The following is a 22387-nucleotide window of genomic DNA, read 5'->3' as shown; positions in this document are numbered from 1 at the left end:
AGAGTAGAATAGGCAGATTGACTGAAATACACGGCTGAGGGGAGCAGTGGGTGAGACAAGAGAGGTCTGCTGTGCCAAGTGGGTCACCTCCCTAGCCAGGGATTGAACTCGTGCTGTGTTGGCTGCGGATAGCTTCTTTGGGCTGTGATTTAACCAGTTGCACCACCAGAGAAGGTCCAAAATCACTTCTCTAAACTGGGCCCCTTAATCCTAGTTTGCCCCAAGAATTCCTGTTTCTTTTCCAAATAATTCAGGGCTCGGATCAAGGGAGGCAACCTGTATGCCCATCATTGTGTGTGCTGTGCATGGAGAACAGGAGCTTGTGCCATTGGCATGCAGCCCTTGGGATCCCATCCATTGCAACTTTAACCCCGGTACCTCCAAAGGCTTGCTGTTTCTCTCCAAATGTGAAGGGTGGTTTCCTAGCTTCACATTTCTGGCAGGAGAATCCCTCCATAACTGTGCATTCACAGGCCTCAAACAGCCCAGAGGCAAGACGGGGCTCTGGTCAGCAGTCCCTAATCTTGAGCCAGACAAAATTCACTTCTGAGACTTGTGACAGTGGCTGGCCTTGTTCCTACGCATTGTTAACAGCTCTCAAATAATTACAGGCTTAAGAATGATCAAAGATTGAAATGGACAAAGGTAAGTAAAACACCTCCCTTTAGAAAAAGCTACTGGGACTTTCTCCCGGCCTCTGTTTCCCCCATTTTGAACTTTTGAAAACAGAGGTGTGGGAATTAGAACTTTGATAACCTTTCTAGACCGAGTGCTTCATCCAGGCTGTGAGGCTGTAGGGACCAGAGGCTCCTCCCAGCAGCTACTGCTCAGTTGAACAAAGGAAGCCTGCCGCAGTGCCATGAGACCCTCTCTGGAGGCCCCACAGCTGGGGAGACTCTATAGCACAGATAGACTCATTAGAATGGAGCCAGACAAGGATGGAAACAGAATTTTATTTGTCTGCTTCTTTGTTTCTAGTGAGAAACAAAAGTAACAAAGGTCACTGGACTCAAAACATATGAGGTTTGACATCAATAGAGGAGACTCTTGGGTGTATTTCTGGATCTTTCACTTCCGAGCCCTTATTTCCCTCCCTGGGGGAGGCAGCGGGAAGCTCCAGGTCTCCCTCTCTCCTCACCCCTCCCTGCATGCCCTTATCCTTGCCCCTGAGCTCCCCCTCTAGTCCCCCAGTCCCTTCCTCAGGCCTTCGCCCCTGCCCCAACCCAAATGCTTCAACCCAGTTGCTCCCCAGGTAACCCACTGCCCGTGCATTTCTGCCACGGAGGTGCTCACGCGCACTGAGTGCCCCCTCTGCAGCCTGAAGACCAGATATGGCGGAAGTTCCCTCTGGCCCCGCCCTCCCTGCTGCGTTTCATGTCACTCCCCTTCGCACTCAGCTTTCCAGACACCTGAACCCCAAAGGGTGCTGGGACTTCCTGGTGCTTTTCTGCCTCCTTCCCTTGTTTCTGTTACTCCCTCTGTCCCAAAGGCCCTTCCTGCCCTTGTCCCAGCCATTGTTTATAGGCCACCCAGTTACCACCACCTCCCTGAAGCCTTTCTTGATGCCACGTTTAAACTAGTGTCTCCCTCTGCAGGACTCCCGTAAATTTCACTTATTTGCATATTTCACATGGACCTGTATCATTTTCACCTTGCCTTATAATTTTTCAGATGTTTCTTCTCCATGCCTACATTATAAAGTCGTGATATAGTCTTGGTATATAGCCTTAGGGTGTCTCCTGTGGTAGTGGTTTTTATTGGGATGCCATCAACATTTTGCTCTAAGCCACAGAGCACCATGATCAGATTTCATCACTCATGTACCTCTCCCTGCCCTAGAACGCCTCAGAAGTCCGTCTATGGCAAGGTTCCAACCACTTTCTTGCATGGCCAGGCTTCTGAAAAATCCCCTCTGCCTGGGGTACATCCCCATCTCTCCTCTCTGCTGGGAACCAGTTCTCAAATCCATTATCATAGCGGCCTCCCCTGACTAGACATGGCCCACACAGTATATCTGTCTCCCAAGCCACCATCCTCTGGCAGCAGGTACCACTCCTCACTCCTCACGCAGCCAAGCCTCCCCTGGAATGTGGGTGGCGCCCTCCTAGAGCCTTCAAAACATGTGCATCCTGTGGGTGACACTGTATCCAACCTGTAACCAGTCCTGGTGCCTTTGTACAGGCAAATGCCCATGGGCAGACCAACAGCAAGCCCTAGGGAGAACCGGGCAGGACTTCGTGGAGGGGCGGCAGCGTGTAGCTTGCCGAAGTGTACCTTGGGAGCCCCTCTGGGTGTGCTGAAGATCTCCGGGAGCTCATTTTGGCAGAGATGGACAGCTTGTATGAAAGAGAGGAAGCAGATGATGCTGGGAGGTCACATCCTTGTGCACATCCTGGGATCCTAGGATCTACACTGCACCTTCTAGCATTAGGTCATGTTGGAGAATTGCTGTTTAGTGACTCTTGTACCAGTTGCAATCTCTTAGATCTCCAGGTAAATATGATCCTTCAGGGCAGGGACTAGAGCTCATATTTTTTATGAAATACCTTTATTCTCATACTAGATCATCTTAAAAGTGGAGCAAAAAGTCCTTACCTGTTTGATAATATATTGGTTAGTATTAGAGACCATTATGAAATGTCTGGCACCAAATAATTCAGAGGAGGGAGGCTTGAGGGAGATGAAAGGAGAGTGGCCACCAGCCGGTGCTGTGCAGCTGTCGGGGGTGGGAGAGCTCCCTGTGCTGTTCTCCCCGCTCCCCGGGGTATGGGCCGGTTTTCCCTAATTAAATGTTGGGAGAGACGGTGGGTGTTCATGGTACTGAGTGGGCTCCCTGCCTGGTGCCCGACCCCATGTGCCTGCACTGACGATCCCCCAGGACAGCCTGCCCACCAGAACAGCCTGGAAAACAGCCATTCAGCCATTGCAGGGGGCCTGGGTACAGTCACAACAACTGTGGCAGACCTATCAGCCCGGCCCCAGCGCTGTTCTTTTGTATCCACCATTGTGTTAAACACCCTGTTTGTTAAAGCATCAGTGGTTATAATTAAAATGTAAATATTCATACAAAGCAAGGAAGGATGCATGGGTGCACAGGTCACCTTGCAAGAGGAATTTAATCAGAAATTTTATCTTAAAACATTTTTCTTCATCAGAAGGTGTTTTGTATGTTGACTAGGTTGGAGACTCCGTGAAGATTTATCAACAGTGTCTATTACTCTTGCAATAAACACGACATTCTTTCTCCCTTAATCTGCTTCTTTTGAAAGGAAAGAAGCATTTTGAAAAGTCCCAGAACTTAGATGGTGTCCTGCCTTTCATGCTGAACAGACGATAGTTTTCTTTAGGAGAAGTTTATAGCCTTTGTTTTATTTTCATATTTATTCCAAATTCTAATTTAGAAAATAAAAAAGCATGTTCTACCTTTTTTGGGCTCTAAATAAGGGCCAAATACAAAGTTTTAGTACTTAGATGTTTCCTGTATCCTCATTGTAAAATTCAATATGTTGATTATTTGAATTTAGAATTCCCCTCAGAGATATCCTTTAGAATGTTATGCGAATATTTTCAAGGTAAATTCCAATTTTATTTAATTTTCATGCTTGCAGTGTATAACAAATTGAGTTAACCACGGTTAGTCCCTGCAAGAAAATTAAGAGATAAGCAATGTATTTTTTCTATATTGAAATATGTAAATTTGGAATAATTAGAGTCCTTGTTTTAACCATAAGACTCCATCCCCTTGAAACTCTGTCATATTTTGGAAGTTACAACAGATTTTCAATTGCTTTCATTTACAGATGCTATTACTTGCCCTTCAGGCATTAATTTGGAGGGGAAAAAAATAATGGTGAGGACCAAAATGGAAACGGGAGGAGCCCTTGCTATTCCCCACTTACCCTTTGACTGTGACCTGGAGCAGGAGGCGGAGATGGGCCCTTCCAGGCCGTCTCTGGCTCCTCACAGCCATGCTGGAGCTCAGTGAGCGCAGTCAGGGCCGGCTTCATTAGCAGTAATGGCTTACAGATGAGGTGAGGAAGTGTCAAAGAGGTGACGTTAATGTCTAAGCTGATTAGTATCAGAGCCAGGTCTAAATTCAGGCATTCTGAATTTTTCACTCTATTCACAGCTTAGATGTAAGACAGATATTATTTGCAATAGTTTATTCTTCCTTCTCATAGTGTGTATCTAAATTTTGAATATTTGCTAAGTAGGGCAGGTGCTGTGGCGAGTATTAAGTGCCCACTGCCTACGTCTTACAACCTCCGGCTGTCTCAGTTGGGGAACCAGAAGGAACAAGAGCCGTGATACTCTGCCTGGCCCAGCCTGGGTTTCCAACTAAGGACTGCACCAGCCTGGTGCCCCCCAAGGCCCTGAGTGGCTCTTCAATTTGACACTTGCAGCCACACCACCTCCACCCACATCTGTCATGCACAGAGCACCAAAGGGGAGAACAGAGAAGTAGGGCTCCCAGCTTCCGGCCGTGCTTCTTATCACCAGCCCTGGCCTAGGCCCCGCCTGACCCGTACGGGGCAGGTCCCGGAGCCACAGCTCCCCTCCCTGGGAGCATGCAGTCACCTTCCCGTCATGCCCTGGCCCCATGGCTACTGAACCAAGCAGACTTTTGTTATCCCCTGCCTGCGGTGCCATTGCTTATTCATAAAGCTGTCATACGCTCCTTTCCCAAGAGAGTGACAAAAACTTCAAGTCTCGTGGATTGTGGCAGGGAGTTACATTTCTGACCAGCCCTGGGACCAGCACCACACTCCATTGTGCATGCGGGGGCTGCATTTTAAACTGCCGACACACTGAGGAGTAAAACGTAAAGTCTGTGCTTTTTGTACAGGAAAAGGTGAAGGCAGAATTCAGAAATGGCATAAAATAGGATTTGTAAGTGGAAGGCTTGATCTTTGCTTCAGCTTACCAGTGAGACGATCTGCATGATCCTTAGCTCTGGTGGAGCTGCTCTTGGGGGCCGCTCCCGTCATCTGCCTCTGCCCTCTCACCATGCTTTTGGTTTTTGGAAAGCAGGGAAGTTCCAGTATTCTTTTTTATCTCCTGCCATAATACCTACAGTAAAAATGCCCGCTCGTTAGTGGGCAGTTTCGTCTCCGTGCTAGGGTGAAAGACCCTGAACCCATTTTGCAGCTTTCACATCCCTTGGAATTGTCTTTAAAGACCCAGTGTCTGCTTCAGGAAAGCAGAGCAGAGGGTGATAGTGGAAGAAATGGGGATGTGGCGGGGATGACTTGCGAAACCACGAAGCCTCCTTCACTCCCTCACCCCGGCCCCACACTCCCTTCCTCAGCTGGGCCGGGCTGGGAATCCTTATCCACTCCCGCCAGGACCAGCCCTCCGCTAATGCTGGCTGGCACCCAGGGCCACTACTGCTGCTGTGGTCAGGCCCTGGGAGCTGGTGTGAGCCCTCCGAGGTGCCTCTGGGAACTCTGGAGGGAGACATTTCTTCGTGCAGCCTTTCCAGTCTTCGGGTCATCATAACCCTTGACTTCCCTTTGTCTAAGAAAGGGAATCAGAATCATTTACCAAAAGTCCCTTAACATGTCACCTGTTTGACTGTTCGGCACCTCAAGGAAACTGTGCGCTTATCTTAAGCTGTTAAGAAAATGGTCCACTTAGATCCATTCTACTGAGAACTTCAGGGCAGAGGGAATGATACTACTGTTACTGTTAATACTTTCTAATAAGAATCTATTTTCCATTACCATCTGAAGACAGCAGCAGTATAAAAGTAACCCATTTTTGCAACAGTTGCATGCTAGTGGGACTTGGAAGCTCCTAGCAAAATTTCAACCTGCTTGTTGTCTCCTAGCTCCATTTTCTGCCTTTCCTATGTTTTGGGGGTTTTGGGGTCTGGCCCCAGGCGGATGGTTCCAGCCTCTCTATCTGTATCTTAGGCTAGCCAGCCCTAGCCAATAGTCCAAAATAACAACTTCCTGTTTTATCTTCACCATGTTTTAGCTACAAGGCCTGTAACAAATCAGTATTACTGTAGGTCTCAGATTCCCATATGTCAAATGAGGGTGTATCTAGTCTGGACACCCTCTCCAGGATGCTGGGGTACCTTTGCAGTTCTGTGCACTCGGTCCTTCCCTGTCACTTAGAACCTGTACTCCTGCGTATGACTCCTCCAAAATCTAAATTCTTCTACCTCTGGTCAGTTTGTTCCCTTCTGCCTTCCTGAATCACAGTGTCTGCAGCCCTTCAATTTGCATCTCTGATGAACAATGCTGCTGCTGCTCCTCTATCAGTGCAGCTCTGGGGCAGGGAACAGATGCAGTGGGGAGAATGTCACCCTCATCACCGTCACCTCTACCAGCCAGGCAGTTAATGAACTAGCTCTTAACCTCCCTCACTGGCTCCTCCCCAGTGCATGAAGAATCCAGGAAAAATAAAAAACAATGAAGTCAGACTCTGACCATGCTTCACCTTTAGCACTGCAGCCCCTGATGCCCACATCCTGCCCCCCTCATGCTTGCCCTGAGTCCCTCCGTGTAGATCCCCACCTGAGACGACTGCCCCATCCTCTCCACCCATCCTTCACAGCCTGGTGCCACCATTAAGGCTGCCCAGACATGACAAGACAATTGTCCTCTTCCCTCAGTTCATGCTATTACTCCTCTTGGTCTTTAACCAGGAGGTTGCTACTTAACCATTCAGTGTGTATGCTTATATCTTGTCTCCTTATTGGATATTTCAGCTCCTTGAGAGGTGAAACTTTGCTTTATACTTGCCATAACCCATTGTTTTCCATGTAGTAGATTGACTAGCTTAAGTATGGTGGAGCAGGAAGGGAGGAGAAGGTCTGGAGAATATGGGGGGCATGGTACGCTCCCTACAGTGTAATGCATAAAGGGTTTGTGGACTGTTGATTCTTTCGTGTAAGATTTTCTTAAAGTATTTTGAAATTATTAAATCTCAAATATTCATAATTAAAACTTAAGACATTTGGAACTCAACCACATTGTTATTTGATTTTATTATTTATGCATACAAGAGCTGGGGTATACAAGCCAGAGGTGGTGGGGTTGGATGATTCACCAGAGACAGAGACAGAGTGGGGGGCAGAACAGGAGGATTGACTGAAATGTACTGCTTAGGGGAATGGGGGAGACAGGTCAGCCATGTCTGGCATGTGAGGCAGCTCCCTGGCCGGGGATCAAACTCATGCTGCAGTGGCTACAGACAGCTTCATGGTGCTGAGCCACCAGTCAGGGCCCAGCCTTCCATTGTTATTTCTTTGATGGTTTTTAAAGAACTTTACTATTAAGGTGACATTGTGTGTCACCTTAATGTCACTGATGTGTCACCTTGTGTGTGGGTCAGAGGAGTAGGTTCCCGCCTCCGGTGTGCTTCTCCGCCCCCTCGCCAGAGCACCCATCACCCCTTATCCTAGACCACTGGATCCCTTCCATCCCTATGTTCCAGCTTCCCCCCCACCCACCCACCCCCGCCAGTAGCCTCAATTCTGCAGTCATGTTTCTAGGCTTTGTCTCATCAACCACTTTGTTGAACTGTAAAATAATGTGAATCCCAAATCCCAAAATTAGGGATTTTACACTGATCTTTTGGCTAGTGAATATACATAGTGGGTATAAATTCCAAACTATATGCATCTGTGATGGCCCAAGTTAGAGGCCTGGGTATTATGCCATTCACTTATTTTAGCCTTTCAGTTTAATGCACAGCAGGGAGGTCCCCCTTGCTTGTTTTTCTTTTTAGGTCCTAGTTCTCAAATCACGTAATTCTACTGTGCTACTGTTTTTCTCATTCCCCCTCCTTTCAGTGACCTGCTCAACCACCCACTTTCTCTGTCTTTGCTTCTTCCTGTTTTCCCTGAGAAAAATTAGACAAACTGTGCTTTGATTAGTTCTTTCTGGAGCACTCGCTGCTTATCTCCTGTCTTGAGCCTTACAACCAATTGAAAGTTGCACAGTGGACAGTATTTTACAAATTGGAAGAACACACTAAGATAATACAGAGGACCAGACAAGTTTTTGAGTCATTTTATAATAATCTTACTGACTTCAAAGGGATAAACACACAACTCACTTTATCAGTAGCTTCTTCGGTTTAAAGAGTTTGGGCTTGAGCTGTAAATGTACACTATGTTAGAGTAATTTCTTGAAAAAGTAAACTCTCATACACAAGTCACTTAAGTCAGTTACTTTGTGTTAAGGATTTTTATGTTGCTTATACTTGTGCCTTTTTAAAAAAAGTGAGCGTGTGAGGTGGAGATGTCCAGTCCTTCCTAGTACTGACACCCCATGACCTTGTGACTTCTTAGAATTAAGACTCAGGAAAGTAATATGAATTTTTCAAGCTGATCTAGGCCTGTTCTGTTGAGGCTGGGGATCCCATCTTCTATGTAGCTCTACCTTACATTCCCATTACATTTGGAACTCCATCAACATAACCATTTTTGAAAGGAATCCAAGGTAGACTTACTTCATACTGAATTCTATTCCAGCACATAGTATTGTTAGGAATCTTCTAGGATGTTCTACTTCTGTTTCCTTTCCTCTGGATTGCCTTATTCCCTTTGTTAGTGCTAATGACTGTGAAGAAGTAAACAGATCTTGTTATGTGCTCTTAATTCATTGGCAACACATGTTGAAATAACCACAAGCCAGGACGTTATGTTTGGATCTTGGTTAGGTCACTGGGAAATATCGCCATAGGGAGTTTTAAGACTGGACTTACTGTTAGGTTATCAAATGCTTACCATTAGAACTGTGGGTTTTAAGTAGGATTTTCTCCAAGTAGATTGAAGAAAACATTGTTAGCTTAGCAAACACAAGGCATTTCATACAACACTTGAAATAGATTGTTCTTTGGATAAGTGGAGGGGGAAAAAAAAAATCTTCCCCTCTAATGGATGCATAGGAATGTTGATTATAGGAGCCTAGTTTTAATTAAGACATGATTTTTCTAAGAATGGCTGGGTGCCCCCTGAATTCCGAAAAATTGTCACATTTGTTTATTCTTATAACCCAAGTATGTTCTTAAGAAGTTAAAGACAGCATCTCATCTCCATATTTGTCTTCGTTGGAATTCTCTTTTCAAATATCTCTTTGACATACTATGGCAAAGACTGTTCTCACTTGGTAAAATCACCAAGGTTCTGCTTGGTCCAGTGGCACACTAGTCTGGGCCAGCCATGCCAGTGACACCTCTCACCTGCCTTGGCCCTGTGTCCATGTGTGTGTCCCCTACCTGTCGTCTATATGTAACCCCCAACAGGGACATTTCAGACACCTCAGAGATCCATATTTTCCCAGGATTCGGCTAAACATGATTGAGTTTTTCTCCCAGTCCCTATCTCCCTCTTCCCCTACTTCACAAATCAGTCTGAAAAAAGCATTACTATAAAGAAAGATTATCACAGATATAGTAGTTAGGGCTTAACTGTTAAATTTTCAAGCCATATGCCCTTTTTTTCTAAAAACCATATTGCAACCTTGACAAGAGTAAAAAAGCAAAAATCTCATTAAATTTGGAACTTGTCTCAATTTACATATTATGCATCAGACTAGTCTGTGACTATAACTCATGTACATTTAATGAGTTCACTTCCTTTTCCATAATTAGCTATATATTGAAATAGAAAATATGGCAGTGACCATCTACATTAACACGATCTATTATTCCTCAGCCAGACTTTCCTAGGTAAGAGAAGCTGAGCGTGGCAGGATAGTGGTAAGCAAGAAGAGCAGGCAGCTGGAGAAGTAGATTTATTTGAAGGATTGCCCCCAAAATTCCAAGTAAGTCAGCTCCTTTGCTTCCTAAAGTGGCCTGGGCTCTACTATGACTCATTTTGTCCCCAGTAAATTTGGGCAGTTACTTCACTAACTCACCAAGTGCAGAATATAACTTTCTGGGCATTTTTCCCAAAACTCTGGATTTTTCCAGCATTTGTTTGTCCTCTTTATTCATGTACTTTATTGATTCATCATCAGATATCGCTAAGTCTCTCTCACAATTCCTAAGCACTGGGACCACATCAGCTGTAGAAAAAAAATCCCACCTCCTGGAGCTTATCTTCCAGTTGGAACATTTTCTCATGACAAGGCATTATTTTCTGGGGTCACAGCCTCGGGGCCAGTGATCTGAATCCTACTGAGCCCCCCTGGAGAAGGAGATACAGTTCTGATCATTTCTGGCTCCCTCTAGGGAGAGGGCGTGTATGGCGAGCTCATCACCTTTTAGCAAAAGAAGTTTTGTTGTAAATTCCCTGTTGCCCTTCATCTCCCTGCTTGGAATCATTCTCTCTCCCTCCAGCCCCCTAGTTGGATGATTCGCCTCCAAACAGGTGGTTCCACTCAACAATGCAGTTCATTTTCTTGAGTTGGCACATTTGGCAACTTCAACTGCCACCTTGTAGCCAATGATGTTTTAAAATTATAAATGTCTGTCCCCAACCTATTCTCTCTACTCAAGGATCCCTATGTGAAAAGATTTGTTATTCTGGCCCGTGAGGCCCTGTCACTGCCTCCTTCCCTCTCTGGTATCACCCTGAGCTGCCAGCATCCAAGCCCCACTTCAGGCCTCCACACTTCTTGCTGGACTCAGAAGTGTGCCCTGAGCCCTGCTTTTTTGCTCACAGAGTCTCTCCAGAGGCAGTGCCTGCTCTCCCTCGAGCCCCTGGGCACTGTCTCCACAGATGAGAACTCCTCAGTCAAGCCTTTCTCAAACTTCTCTGCTGCAGGAGAGCCTGTCTGTGCTTCCTTCTCTTCCATGAACCCCCTTAACCAGGATCTGAGAGAAGGGTCTAAAAGGCACCTTTGCTCTGCTTCAACTCACGTTGGGCTTCAGAGTCTGACGATGTGATGGTGAGCTTGTGGAGAGCTCATCACAAGTGTGGCCTCAACCTTATGCTTTATCCGTCTATTTTTCCCGAGTCTTTACACCAGTGAAGAAGCTGTTAATATTACTTGCAGACACTCAGGGGTGACCAGACAGTAATGGTTGGTCACTTGGCCTACGCTTTCAGGGTAGGTGGCTGCTGGCCTTCTCATGCTCCTTGGAGGTCACTGCCTTGGGCTTCCAGCCTGGCCCACTGAAGTGCCCCCAGTAAAGTGCGTTCAGACTGACTTCTGGGCTGCCTCACTGTGGGCTTCTTCATTCTAGCTTTCTGTCTATCAATTTCTAACAACTAACAGGTGGTTCTTCATTATTTCTATATTTTTGACTTAGTTATTGGTTTTGAAATTAATTCACATAAAATAGAATTACTCCACATCACTGTCATTTTACAGAGACCGAACTCTTTTTGTCAGTGAAGAAGAAATAATTGATATATTTGTAACTTGGTCCATGACGTGTGGACGACTGGCAGACTGACGAAGTACACTGCTGAGGGGAGCAGTGGGCGGGTCAGGAGAGGTCACCTCTGGGCGGGGGTCGAACTCGCACTGAAGTGAGTGCATCTGGCTCGCAGTGCTGAGCTTTAGCCCGCTGGCCACCAGGGAGGGCCTTCTTCACATAATTTAGCTGAATCGCTATGTAGCTGCTTCCTGATATCTTGGGTCACTGCTTCTCCGAGTGTTGGCGGTCCAAGCCCACCCCCTAAAATCTTATGACCCCACTGCTAGCCAGCTCTGCATGGGATAGAGCGTCCCCCGGGCACTGCCCCTCCGTCTCGTGGCAGGCTCCCCGCTTGTTCTTAGTCTTCTTACCTTGGTAATCCCTGGCCTCCGCCATCGCCCGCACGTGCCGCTGGCATAACTCTCCTCATCCATCCTAACCGGCACCATCTGAGGGCAGTGCCTGCTGCCTCCGTCGGCCACTCCCCACCCCCACCCCCCCTTTCGGGGCTTTATTTTGTTTTTTAAAATTTTTTTTAATGTACTGTGTAGCCATTTGATTTTAAATTGCACTAAACTCTCTGGAGCCTTGCCAGGTGCTTGCTAGAGTTTCTGATGCTATCTGTGTAATCTTTGGGTGGAAGAAGGAAAACTCCGTTGAACTTTTGTGGTAATAAAATGATTGCAGTTGAGCCCTACATCTGTTCACTGCACTTCCTGTGGGTTTTCACCAGATCACATGACTGACAGCAGAGACAGTCTTTCAAGTTTTTGGTCTGCTTGTTGTACCCAAGTCTCAACCACCAAATCAGACCTTCGCTTTGTCTCTGGGCTGGGCGTCCGGATGTCCCACTGCGGTGGCTTGATTCACTGGAGCTGATAAAAACATTCCGGCCAAACTTGAGAGTCTAGCATTACCTCTGGCTCCAAAAATCAAAACAACAGCATCGTTGTAAGTAGCTCTGGATTGAGACCAAGCTCCAAACTTGAGAGATGGGTTTTCTCTCCTTGGTGAGCTGAGTCACAGGACACAATCCAGAAAGAGCCACAAAACCCTGGGACTGAGGTGACCAGCACCCTCCCTCTGCTAGCACTCCAGGGGAATTCTTGCCCTGACTAGCAGACCCCACCTGGAGCCCCAGAGCCCGTCCACCACCGTCTCAGCACCCTCTTCACTGGTGCTCAGGCACCTCCACCCAACCACCACTCGCTGGAGCCCAGAGGGAGCCGGAGAAGTCGAGAGAGGAAACGCAGCAGAGAGAGCAGGGCGGGTGTCAGTGCTGGCGAGGCCTGAGCGGAGCCTGTTGGCACTCAGAAATGAAGACGCTCAAGTGAGGGAGCTGGACTTCCCTCAGCCATCACAGGATGGCATTATTGTTCTCCACAGGCTCGAAGAGTTGCCGAGAGGAGAGAGGGACTTTTTCTAGGCTGTTGATTTGACATTCACATTATGACATTTCTTGGACTGAATCCTGACAAAATGTGTCCCCAAGTGTCCGTTAGTACTAAATAAAACCTTTTGTGTTTCTTTTCCTTAGCTCTCAAACCTCGAAGACATATAAGAGGAGCACATATTTTTAAGAATGTCTATTTAGGTCTCAAACCATGTTGACTCTCTAGCCAGCTAGACAAACAGGTAGTTTTGGGAAGGGGGTTAAATTAAGTGCAGCTTGGCCACAGTGAGTTACTCACATTCGGTTGTGTTGACTAAATAGTGTTCTCAAAACCCTCGTACCGTGGATGCCTATTATTCACCCTTTTAAAATGTTCCCAGTGCATCGTCTTAAAAACAACTCTTGGCAGGAAAAAGGAAGCCTTTACCTTGTGCTTTCCAAACAGAAGCTTTACAGAAAGAGCCAGTCCCAGGCCTCCCTCATGGCACAAGGTGTTAAAGTACAGCACTAGACAGCTGTCTGCTGCTTGAGTTCTATCCCCAGCCGGGGAGCTGACCCACCTGGCACAGCAGACCTCTCCTGTCTCCCCGCTGCTCCCCTCAGCAGTGTGTTTCAGTCAGTCAGCCTGTTCTGCTCCCCACTCTGACTCTGGTCGATCCTCTCACCGCCCCTGCACCTCTGGCCTGCACCCCAGTTCTTATACGTACAAATAAATCTTAAAAAAAAAAAAAAGGAAAGAAAGAAAGCACCTTTTCGAACCTTTTAAGTACTGGTGAAAATGACACCTCGCAGCTCACCTGCCTTGAGAGCGTCAGGGTATACATGCTGTGTGCATGTTAACATTTTGGCAGTAATGGAAGTGCGTGCACGCTTTGCTCTTCGGGCTCCTGTCAGTCCAGTCCCAAGACAGTGACTTAGTCTGGTCTCTGAATGGTCAAGTGCTAACTGGCCAGTACAGGCAGGGGGCCAGGCCTGGAACTTGCACCCACTTAACTAACTGTAAGCTCTCAGGCCACAGAGCTGCCCAGCAGCCTCATACTTGTCTTAATTTAAGCAGTTGGGAGGCTCAGCCTTTAAAAGCATCTGTAGTCAACCCACTGGACAGCTCAGAAACCTGCAGATACTTACCCTCTCCCCTGAGACTGCCACTACTAGGCTAATTAGAAGCTAGCTCGAATTCAGGGTGGCAGCTGAACCCAAGTCCGGCCCATTCGGCCCAAGAGGACCCAGGAGGCCTGGGAGGCATGGCAGAGAGCACACAGGTACAGGCCTTCCTGGAGTCACCTCATGAAACCACACCCAGTCCGACTTGGAAGGAGCTCAGAGCTCCTTCCTTTACACCAGGTGAGAATATTGAGCCCTGAAGAGATGCCATGACTTGCCCCAAACTCCCAGCTTGCCAGTAGCTGAGCCAGCGCAGAGCCAGGCCTTCATGATCCCCAGTCTGGGGCTGCCTGAACCCCTGGTCGGGTTCTGGAGGTCCATCCCAACCCTTCACAGCAAGGAAACTCAGAGACAAAGGTAAGGGACACAGCAGTGGCAGCCACTAATGGACTGCGCCTTGTCCTTGCTTGGGAAGACAGGGAACTTAGTGTCTGCGTTAAAGAGACACTTCACCTGTGGCCTCTAGGGAGTGTCACTCAGCCTGTGGCTCTACCACTGACTGGTTCTGTCCTCTTGGTTGTGTATTTCTCCTTCAGAGCCTGGGGTGTCTTATCTACTCAATAGGGTCATACTTGTTGTATACCCAGGATTATTGTGCAGATTTGAAGTCATTCATTCACTTTACCTCATCATTCAGCAAACACTTGCATGTCCTGTATCTGGGGGAGACAGACATGGGCAAGGCAACAAATAAGATAAACAGTGATTGTCTCAAAAGAAAGAAACCATCGAGCTAAGAGATGCCCACTTGTATTGTTTATCAGGTGGTCTTGGGTAAAGTGGAACATACCTGGGGCCCTTCCCAGGCAGGCACTGGGCTTCTGCATAGCCTAGGCCACTCCAGTCCTTGGCAGCTCAGGGATTAGGTGCCACACCCTTGACTGCACCTTGGGTGGTGTTGAACGCGCCATGTAATCAATAATACAGGAAGGCCCTCAACTCCCAGGGCATGTTCTTCTGACAGATATGTCCAAGTGTCCCTTCTACCCTCATTACGATAATAAAGCCCACCTTAAGGCTAGCCCCTCTTCAGATGAGTTAATAAAACAACACAGTTTTGCAGATTTGAAGGCAAGTATCCATTTACTTTGCTCGTCATTCCACGAGTAATGACTGAGAAGGAAGGCAGTGGTGCCTCAGGACCTCTCCGCTCTTTATAGATGTTCATGGAGATGAGCCTGTCACTTTTTTAAAGCCCTTTTGTCCCTGGGATTTTGCAGGGCGCACTCAGGTCCTCTATGCTTCTGACATTAGAAGTCAAGCAACGCTAGGACACAGCACTGCGAGCTGGCTGCAGCCGCTTCAGTGCGAGTTCCATCCCAGCCCCGTAGGTGACCCACGTGGCACCTCTTGACCCGCCTGCTGCTCCCCTCAGCAGTGTGCTTCATCGATCTGCCTATTCTGCACTCTGTCTCTGGTGAGTCTTCTCACCGCGCCTGCACCTCTGGCCCATACCCCAGTTCTATATGCATAAATATATATATATATATATATTTTTTTTTTCCTCAAAGAAACAGCAGGGTTACCAGTGAGAAGTGTTCATTTGCGTGTCATAGGAAAAACAGTCTTAGGACAGGCCAGTCAGCTATTGTTTGCCTTAGACTTGATGACTGGAAGTGGTGAAAGGAGAGCATGCCTCACACTTGCATGTCACCGTCACAGCCAGCACTTCTTGAGTGCGCCATCCGAACCCTTTCACGTGAGTCATCTGGCATGTTTGTCACAACCCCGTGACAGAGACCAGTTCAAAACCTCAGAATAAACTTTTAACTTTGAAGAGCCCCAGTCTGGGGCAGGTATGAGACTTGGCTTGAGTTATCCAGCAGTAAGGATTTGACTTTTAACTCCCAGATGCTGCGGTTGGGTGTGGCCTATCCCAGTTACAGTTCAGGTAGGGCCTCAGTGAATGTTTGCCCAGTGAAAGGATGAATGAATTAGAAAAGAAGGGGTTAAAACTCAAATTATCTTCCTGTCTTTGGAGTGTTTTTTCTAGTTACTTCAAAGATGAAACGAGTAGGAAAGTGCTTGAGCACGTTTGCTGGTGATAGGTGATCAGTCCGCCAGCCGGAATCTCAGCACTGATTGCAGAGTTCTTATGGCGCACTTCTATAAAAAGAATCATTGACCAGCGTGGTGAAAAACATCATTATCTCTACCTATTTGCTATTGACAGATAAAATCCGCACTGTTCTCTTCAGTTTTCCGGGTTCCGTCCTGTACTTTACCTAGACTGCATGTTCCCACCACTCTTGCTTGGTGTCCCCAACATTGAGAGTTTGTTTACCACACTGGAAAGCCGTGGTTATCTCTGGCTAAATATCTCTTCCACTTTCTCCGATTGGAAGAAATGTCTCAACCTTCTTGAAGAAATAGCCTGGCCTTTGTAGATGGGGGTGGAGGGTGGGTTACTGTTTTGACATAAACGTGAGCCGATGGGACAATGAGGCATCTTCATCTGAGTTGGAGGCAGAAAGGGTAGTGGCCTGGGTGCCAGGGCCTTGTCCGCACCTGCCTACACGTGACCACGTGCATCTTTGACTCATTGGCCCTTCTGAGTAATCATGAAATTTCCCCAAAACCAGGCGGTCCAGCCCACCAAGCAACTCTTGCCTGAATTTCTGTAATTTCGCTGGAGAGGCTTCTTACAAAAGAACGTGTCATGTTATTTCCATTGTACCCTTCTGTGAGATGCAGACAGCTGTCTCATGGAAGGGCCCTAGCCTTTCCTAAAGCCTTCATCGGGAAGCCCTCAAATATTTCACAGAATAGGGAAGAGGTTTCACATCTTTAAGTCATTTCTAACAAGAAGCACATCTCATTGGCCACCTTACCATGTGAAATGTGGACGCTGTTTTTGCAGCTGAAAGAGGCAGAGGCAGTGGGCTCTAACATTCTCAGACCTCCACCTCTGCCTCCTCCCTCTGTCAAGGTCCGTGTGGGAGGCCACGTTGGCCTCAGTAGGACACGGCGGTGACAGATGCCAATGCTGCGGCCAGGTCCTCCGCATGGGCTTGGTGCACAGGAAGCGTTCAGTTGCGTCCTATTAATACACACAGATTTTTCACAGAAAAGGCGGCCGATGTGTTGCTACCTGTAAGACACCTAATTCCATGACTAAGACTTGTCGTCATCTCCAGAAACGTGAGGCACCCACGCTAGGCCAGAAGTAGCACAGAGTGTGTGAGAGGGCTCCTCAAGGATGCCAGGCACCCCCAACCCCAAGAGGCCACCCAGCTGATGCACAGACAACACTGGCCCGGGCAGGAGGGACTCGCAGCGTTCACTGAGAGGTTATAAGAGGAGGGAGAACTGGGAGCCTCAGTGAGCGCCGGTCGTGCCCGTGAGTTCCGGAAGTACTGCCACATCTCTGAGCCGATCGAACTTTTCCCACCAGACTGACCCAAAAGCCCAGCAGAAGCCGTCCTCCAGATCGCCGTGACCGGCATTCCCTCGGCACCCTCCAAGGCCGTGGCTCCTGCTGTGATGATCGTGTACAGATTCAAAACTCTGACCGTCTGTAGGGGCCCAGGCCTTCACTCAACCAGAGCAGTTTTGCAAAGGGGACTCAAGTATGGGGTGCAGAATGCAGGGGAGGACCTAGGAGGAGGTAACACTGGAGCTGGGGCCACTCATAGAACCCCGTGTTTGCACAGTGCCCTGGGAGCATGGGACAGAGAGCTGGTTTTCCCTGAAACCGGAACAGATGGGGAGAGACTGGCTGGTACGCTGAAGTGACATCCAAGACCAGAGTACCCTCTTCAGGAATTCCTCAAGATTTAACTCAAAACGTACCACAGAAGTCTGCCCCTCTGTCATCATCCTGGAGCCCTGAGGATCCAGCCCTTAGCCTTGTCATTACAAACTTAAAAATGACTGTAACTCCCTGTGCGTCGTTCCCCGGCCCCCTTTACTTTCAGTATTTTTAAACCCTCCCAGCTAGTCATCTCGTGTGGTTTGGTGAGCAGGCCTGCCCCATGCGCCCCGTTTCTCCACACTGCCCAGCGCCTCTCTCACCAGGTTACCCCCAGGCTCTAAGCCCTCTGGGAGCCTCAGCACACAGCCCAGAGTCCCCGGCTCGCCGCCCCCCCTTGGCTGGCTCCTTCCCCTGCTCCTGCTCCCTGCCTCTTCCCGCCCCCGCAAGCCTCTGGAGCAGGTTGGCCTTTGTGGCCACTGCCGCCTTGTGACTTCTTCCTCCCCAAGACCGCACTTCAGCAAGGGCAGGGCCTGGTGGCTGCAGTCCCCTCGGTCCCTGGTGCGCACAGAACAGAGCAGCAGGCGCCCGCCAGTGGAATGAGGGAGGGCTGCGGGCTTCCGGGGGTGACGGCAGCCCCAGCGTGTGCCACGCACGGTGTGCCTCCCCTATACTCTCCAGAAGGGGCACGAAAGAAACAGGAGAGAGAGCCCCCCTGAGCGCCGCACCCCCACCCCACTCCCACTTGGCGATGTGAAACACCCAGTGGCGTGCGGACACCACCCCAGACGCTGCGCCCCACGGTGCTCTTGTGGGTTGGCTGTTCCGCGCTCCTCTGCCAGCCCTCAGGAGGGACAGCGAGGCTAACGGAAGGCGAGGAGCTGGGGGGTCAAGGTGGATGATGGGAAACACCCCGATAAACACACGTTGGATTTAAAAGGGGGAGTGGGGTTGAGAGACATAATGCATTCGCTGTTGGGCCTGCAGCCCCGTGGGTGCCCCGTGTGTGGGTGTCTCATTTATGGTTTCACTGTTTCACCTATCAGACTGAAGGGTCTGGCCCCTGTCTGTGGCGCGCGAACAGCCAATAAGGCAGATAAGCCGCCGCCCAGGGCGTCTGCGTTGCGCTAGAATATGGCGCGTGTGGGCCTGCCTGGAGGCTGTTCCCGCCCCCTCTCCTCTGACCTCTCTCCACTGCCCCTGCCCTGCCTGTCCTCTCAGGACACCGTTGCCCCCTTCTGCCCCACCTGGGACACGGTCACCAAACCACAGCCACTCCTGCCTGGAGTGGCGTGGTCAGCAAGAGGCCCCGGGGGTTTGTGTACCGTCAGCGGGCTCCTTGGGCTGCTGCACAGAGAATCGTTTCCTCTGCCCTGGCTGGATAAATAGGTCAGGAGTTAAAATTAGAAAATCCAAAGCCCAGATGGTGGTGCAGAGCTACAGTGAAATGCTGCTTAGACCCTGGGAACGCTGGCCTGAGAGGTTCGCCCTGACCGCCCTGACAGCAGAGTATGGCCAGGTCATGGAGGTGGGGCTCAGGCCCTCCTGAGCCTCTGGGGAGAGTCTCCCCAGCAGCCCCCTCTCAGTGCCAGAGCCACCCCAGGTAGCCCCCGCCCAGAACCGTGGCCATAGTCCCACTGTGGGTGGGAGCCTGTCTCTGAGGTCGCAGTGCAGCAGTGTCAGGGAAAGTCCTCACCACACCCAGGTCTCAGCATTGTGCAGTGGAGAATCTTTCTGGACCCGTCTGCCACCCCGGGTGAGGTGTTATTTTGTGCTGTCTCTCCTCTACCTCGCTGCTGCCTCTGTCCCTACCCTCCTCATGGCCTTTGGGGCTATTTGTCTTCCCTCCAGGTAGTTACTCCTTCTGGGGAGTCATCAGGAAGCAAGCATTCCCTACAGCCCCGGAGTTCCCAGGCCCTGTGTCAACGGAGGGAGCTGGGCGCCCTGCTCACACCACTTAACATTTCTGCTGCTTTTGCTTGTGTGTAGAACTGTGAGATTATAAAATCATCTTGTTTTCATTGCAGAAATTTCCAGAATTGAAATTCAAATATGTGGAAGAGGAGCAGCCTGAGGAGTTTTTTATCCCCTACGTCTGGTCTCTGGTCTACAACTCGGCAGTGGGGCTGTACTGGAGCCCACAGGACATCCAGCTGTTCGCAATGGATTCCGACTGAGGGCAGGTCGCGCCTCACGCCCTGCCCCTCTGGCCAAGCAGCCCTTCTAGTCGTTTCTCTCTGGGGAACAGAAGTAGACAGATTGCCAGTGTATCTTCGGTAAAGAGAATCACACAGGCGTGTTTCCCTTGCACACTTGGATTTGAAGAGTTGGTGCCAGTTGGCAGTAGATCACTCAGCTTAGATTGTAGTGCAAAAAGAGGGGGTGGGTGGTCGGGGGATACATAACCATAATAAATGTAAAAACCTGCTATTCCACATGCAATTTTATTTCTAAACCAAAAATCTAGAGCTTTTCCAGGGTGCCTCCGGCATATAACACTTCACCAGGACATACTTTTTTTTTTGCATGTTCAAGATTTGTATTTTGGTCTTGGGGGTATGTGTTTCTTTCAATATTAAGAAATAATCAATCTGAGAAGATGACAGGAAGGGAATTAAGGTGGTGAAGTCCCGTATGTGGCTGCCTCCCAGAGGACCACAAACTAAGAAACTCTGCCCAGGCAACGGGCTCGCAGCCTTTTGGACCCTCTGTGTCGTTCCCTCAGAGAGAGAAATGGCTCCTCGGGTGAAGCCCAGATCAGCTTTTCAGTGGTTTTGGCCTCTGAGCTGTAGCCAGAATTAAATTGGAGTCTAGCACAAATTAAGTTAATCTACTTTGTATTAATCATTGGAAAAAGAAAAGCTTCGTTTGGAAAGCAGTCTTTTTCCTTCAACCAGACTAGTAGGACAGAAGGGAGACCGATCCGATTAGTAAGTGTTCCCCGTGAGGTGGAAAGCATGTTTTTCTTTTCTTTTTAAGCCCTTTGGATTTAAATTCTGCAATGCGAGTGTTTGGCGCCTGAGCTGGAGGGGAGCTCCCCTGAGGGCAGAGCGCAGGGAGCTGGTCAGTGAGGGCCAGTGCTCGGCCCTGCCTAGTCGCCCTGCGCCCCTGACTGGCCCCTCCCAGTGGAGACCTGCCTGGACGAGACACTGCTGTGTATCGGGGACCAGCGCCTCCTGCCCACATGCCCTGGGCTGGCCCTGACTTTTTGTTCCGTCCCTGCCTTCTGAGGCCAGGGAGGAGCCATCTGGGCTCACATCGGGCCCCGTAAAAGGTGGGGCGCCCTTCTGCCAGGTCAGTGCACATCTGTGTGCCGTCCACCACGAAAAGCCTGGCCACTCCATCCTCCCGGCAGGCTTCGAGGTTGGCTGGGTGGCTTCGTCTCCCTGGTGGGGACAGCTGCCGAGACTGAGGCCTCCAAGGCCAGCAGAGGAAGGGCTGTCGCCACCGGGTAGGCCATGAGACAGATGCAGATCGCCTGCCTCCTCCTGGGCCACAGCCTCTTAGCTGTCTGGCCTCGGGCCTCCCTTCACTGAAGGCCACACAGCCTGCCCAGCCCAGCAGCAGAAGCACTATAACAGCTCACTTAGTCATGGGGCGGGGGGGGCAGGCAGTTTGAAGGTGGAAGGAGCAGCCCTTTCAGGAGGGGGAACTGATTTGATTATCATTTCAGGTAGCAATTATTTTTATTTCCTACGTGGGGAAATGATTTACAGCTTTAATTTGTTTCCGAAGCATTTTGATTCACTTCCATTTTTTAAATCAAAACTCAAAGTGTTTAATGGAGTCTCTGGTAGGACCCCAGGACCATCCCCCAAGTGCCAGGGGACAGTCACTGGGTACAGGACTGTCACTTCTGGCGAGAGACAAGCAGCCCCCCAAAGGTGACTCAGAGAGGCTCAGCCTCTCCCCGGGGCTGAGTCTCCCAGCTGCCCAGCATCCCCGACTCACCAGAGCCTCCCCCTGCTCGCCCCCTCACCCCGTCAGCCACACAGCAGAAGTGCTCACTGGCCTGAAACGACCGCAGACACGCAGTGCTGCCTGGTCTTTCGAGGCTGCCAGGCGCCTATTTTTGTGAAAGATTTATTACTTGGCAATAAAGAAATTAATGATAAACTTTAATACAGTCGAGTGTTAATTTGCTTGGAAATTTTCTTGTTTTCCACAAAGTAAAAATGTGTGTGAGGAGACACTGTCAGGGCCCTCACGTGTCAGGGTGGAATTAACATCTGACTTTATCCTGGTATGAAGGTGTCATCGTAGGATGGCATCAACAGATGGTTCTGACCGTATGCTATTTTTTTTTTAATTCAAATAAAAAGATTTATATCAAGAAATCACCCCTTTCGTTTGTACCTTCCCCACTACGAGGGCAGGGCACTGCCAGAGAAGCCCAACACTACAACTAGGCCCCACAGTCATCCCTCGAAGCTGTTGTCCAGGACCTGTGAACACAAGCCTGTGACCTTGGCATTTCGTAGTTCAACAGTGCGGAGGGACTTGGATGTAGAGCGGCTCGAGGGCGGACCAGAGAAAAAGGATGGCCCCTGACAGAGAGGCCAGACCCACCTTTGCTTCGGGAGGATATCGCAGGCGCTGAGGGAGTGGGAGATAGAGAAAGACCAGCAACTTCTCCAAGCTTGTAAAATACACCTAAGAGAAACATTGACTGGAGGATACTTCAGGGCCCGAAATTTTGTGATAGATCATACTTTGGCAACATACTGTATTGGGGGAGAGCAGAATTCTGTGTCAGGCATTTGAGCGCTGTATAACTGAGTCGCTCTGTGCTGCTTGTCAGTCATAAGTTAGAC

The 22387-nt window shown here is 49.3% G+C and overlaps 1 protein-coding gene across 1 annotated transcript in view; it reads left to right on the top strand.

Moving 5' to 3' along the window:
• Window positions 1-21856, top strand: part of DYM (dymeclin) — a 286000-nt gene extending 264144 nt beyond the window's left edge. Inside the window, exon 17 of the mRNA XM_004684007.2 lies at window positions 19601-21856. Within this exon, the coding sequence (XP_004684064.1) occupies window positions 19601-19750 (150 nt within the window). The 3' untranslated portion in view covers window positions 19751-21856. The remainder of the gene's footprint in view (window positions 1-19600) is intronic.
• Window positions 21857-22387: the final 531 nt, after the last annotated feature.

The sequence above is a fragment of the Condylura cristata genome, unplaced genomic scaffold (assembly GCF_000260355.1).
Source record: "Condylura cristata isolate star-nosed mole 26May11 unplaced genomic scaffold, ConCri1.0 scaffold00016, whole genome shotgun sequence".
Classification (NCBI taxonomy): domain Eukaryota; kingdom Metazoa; phylum Chordata; class Mammalia; order Eulipotyphla; family Talpidae; genus Condylura; species Condylura cristata.
This window is presented reverse-complemented; position numbering and strand designations above follow the sequence as displayed.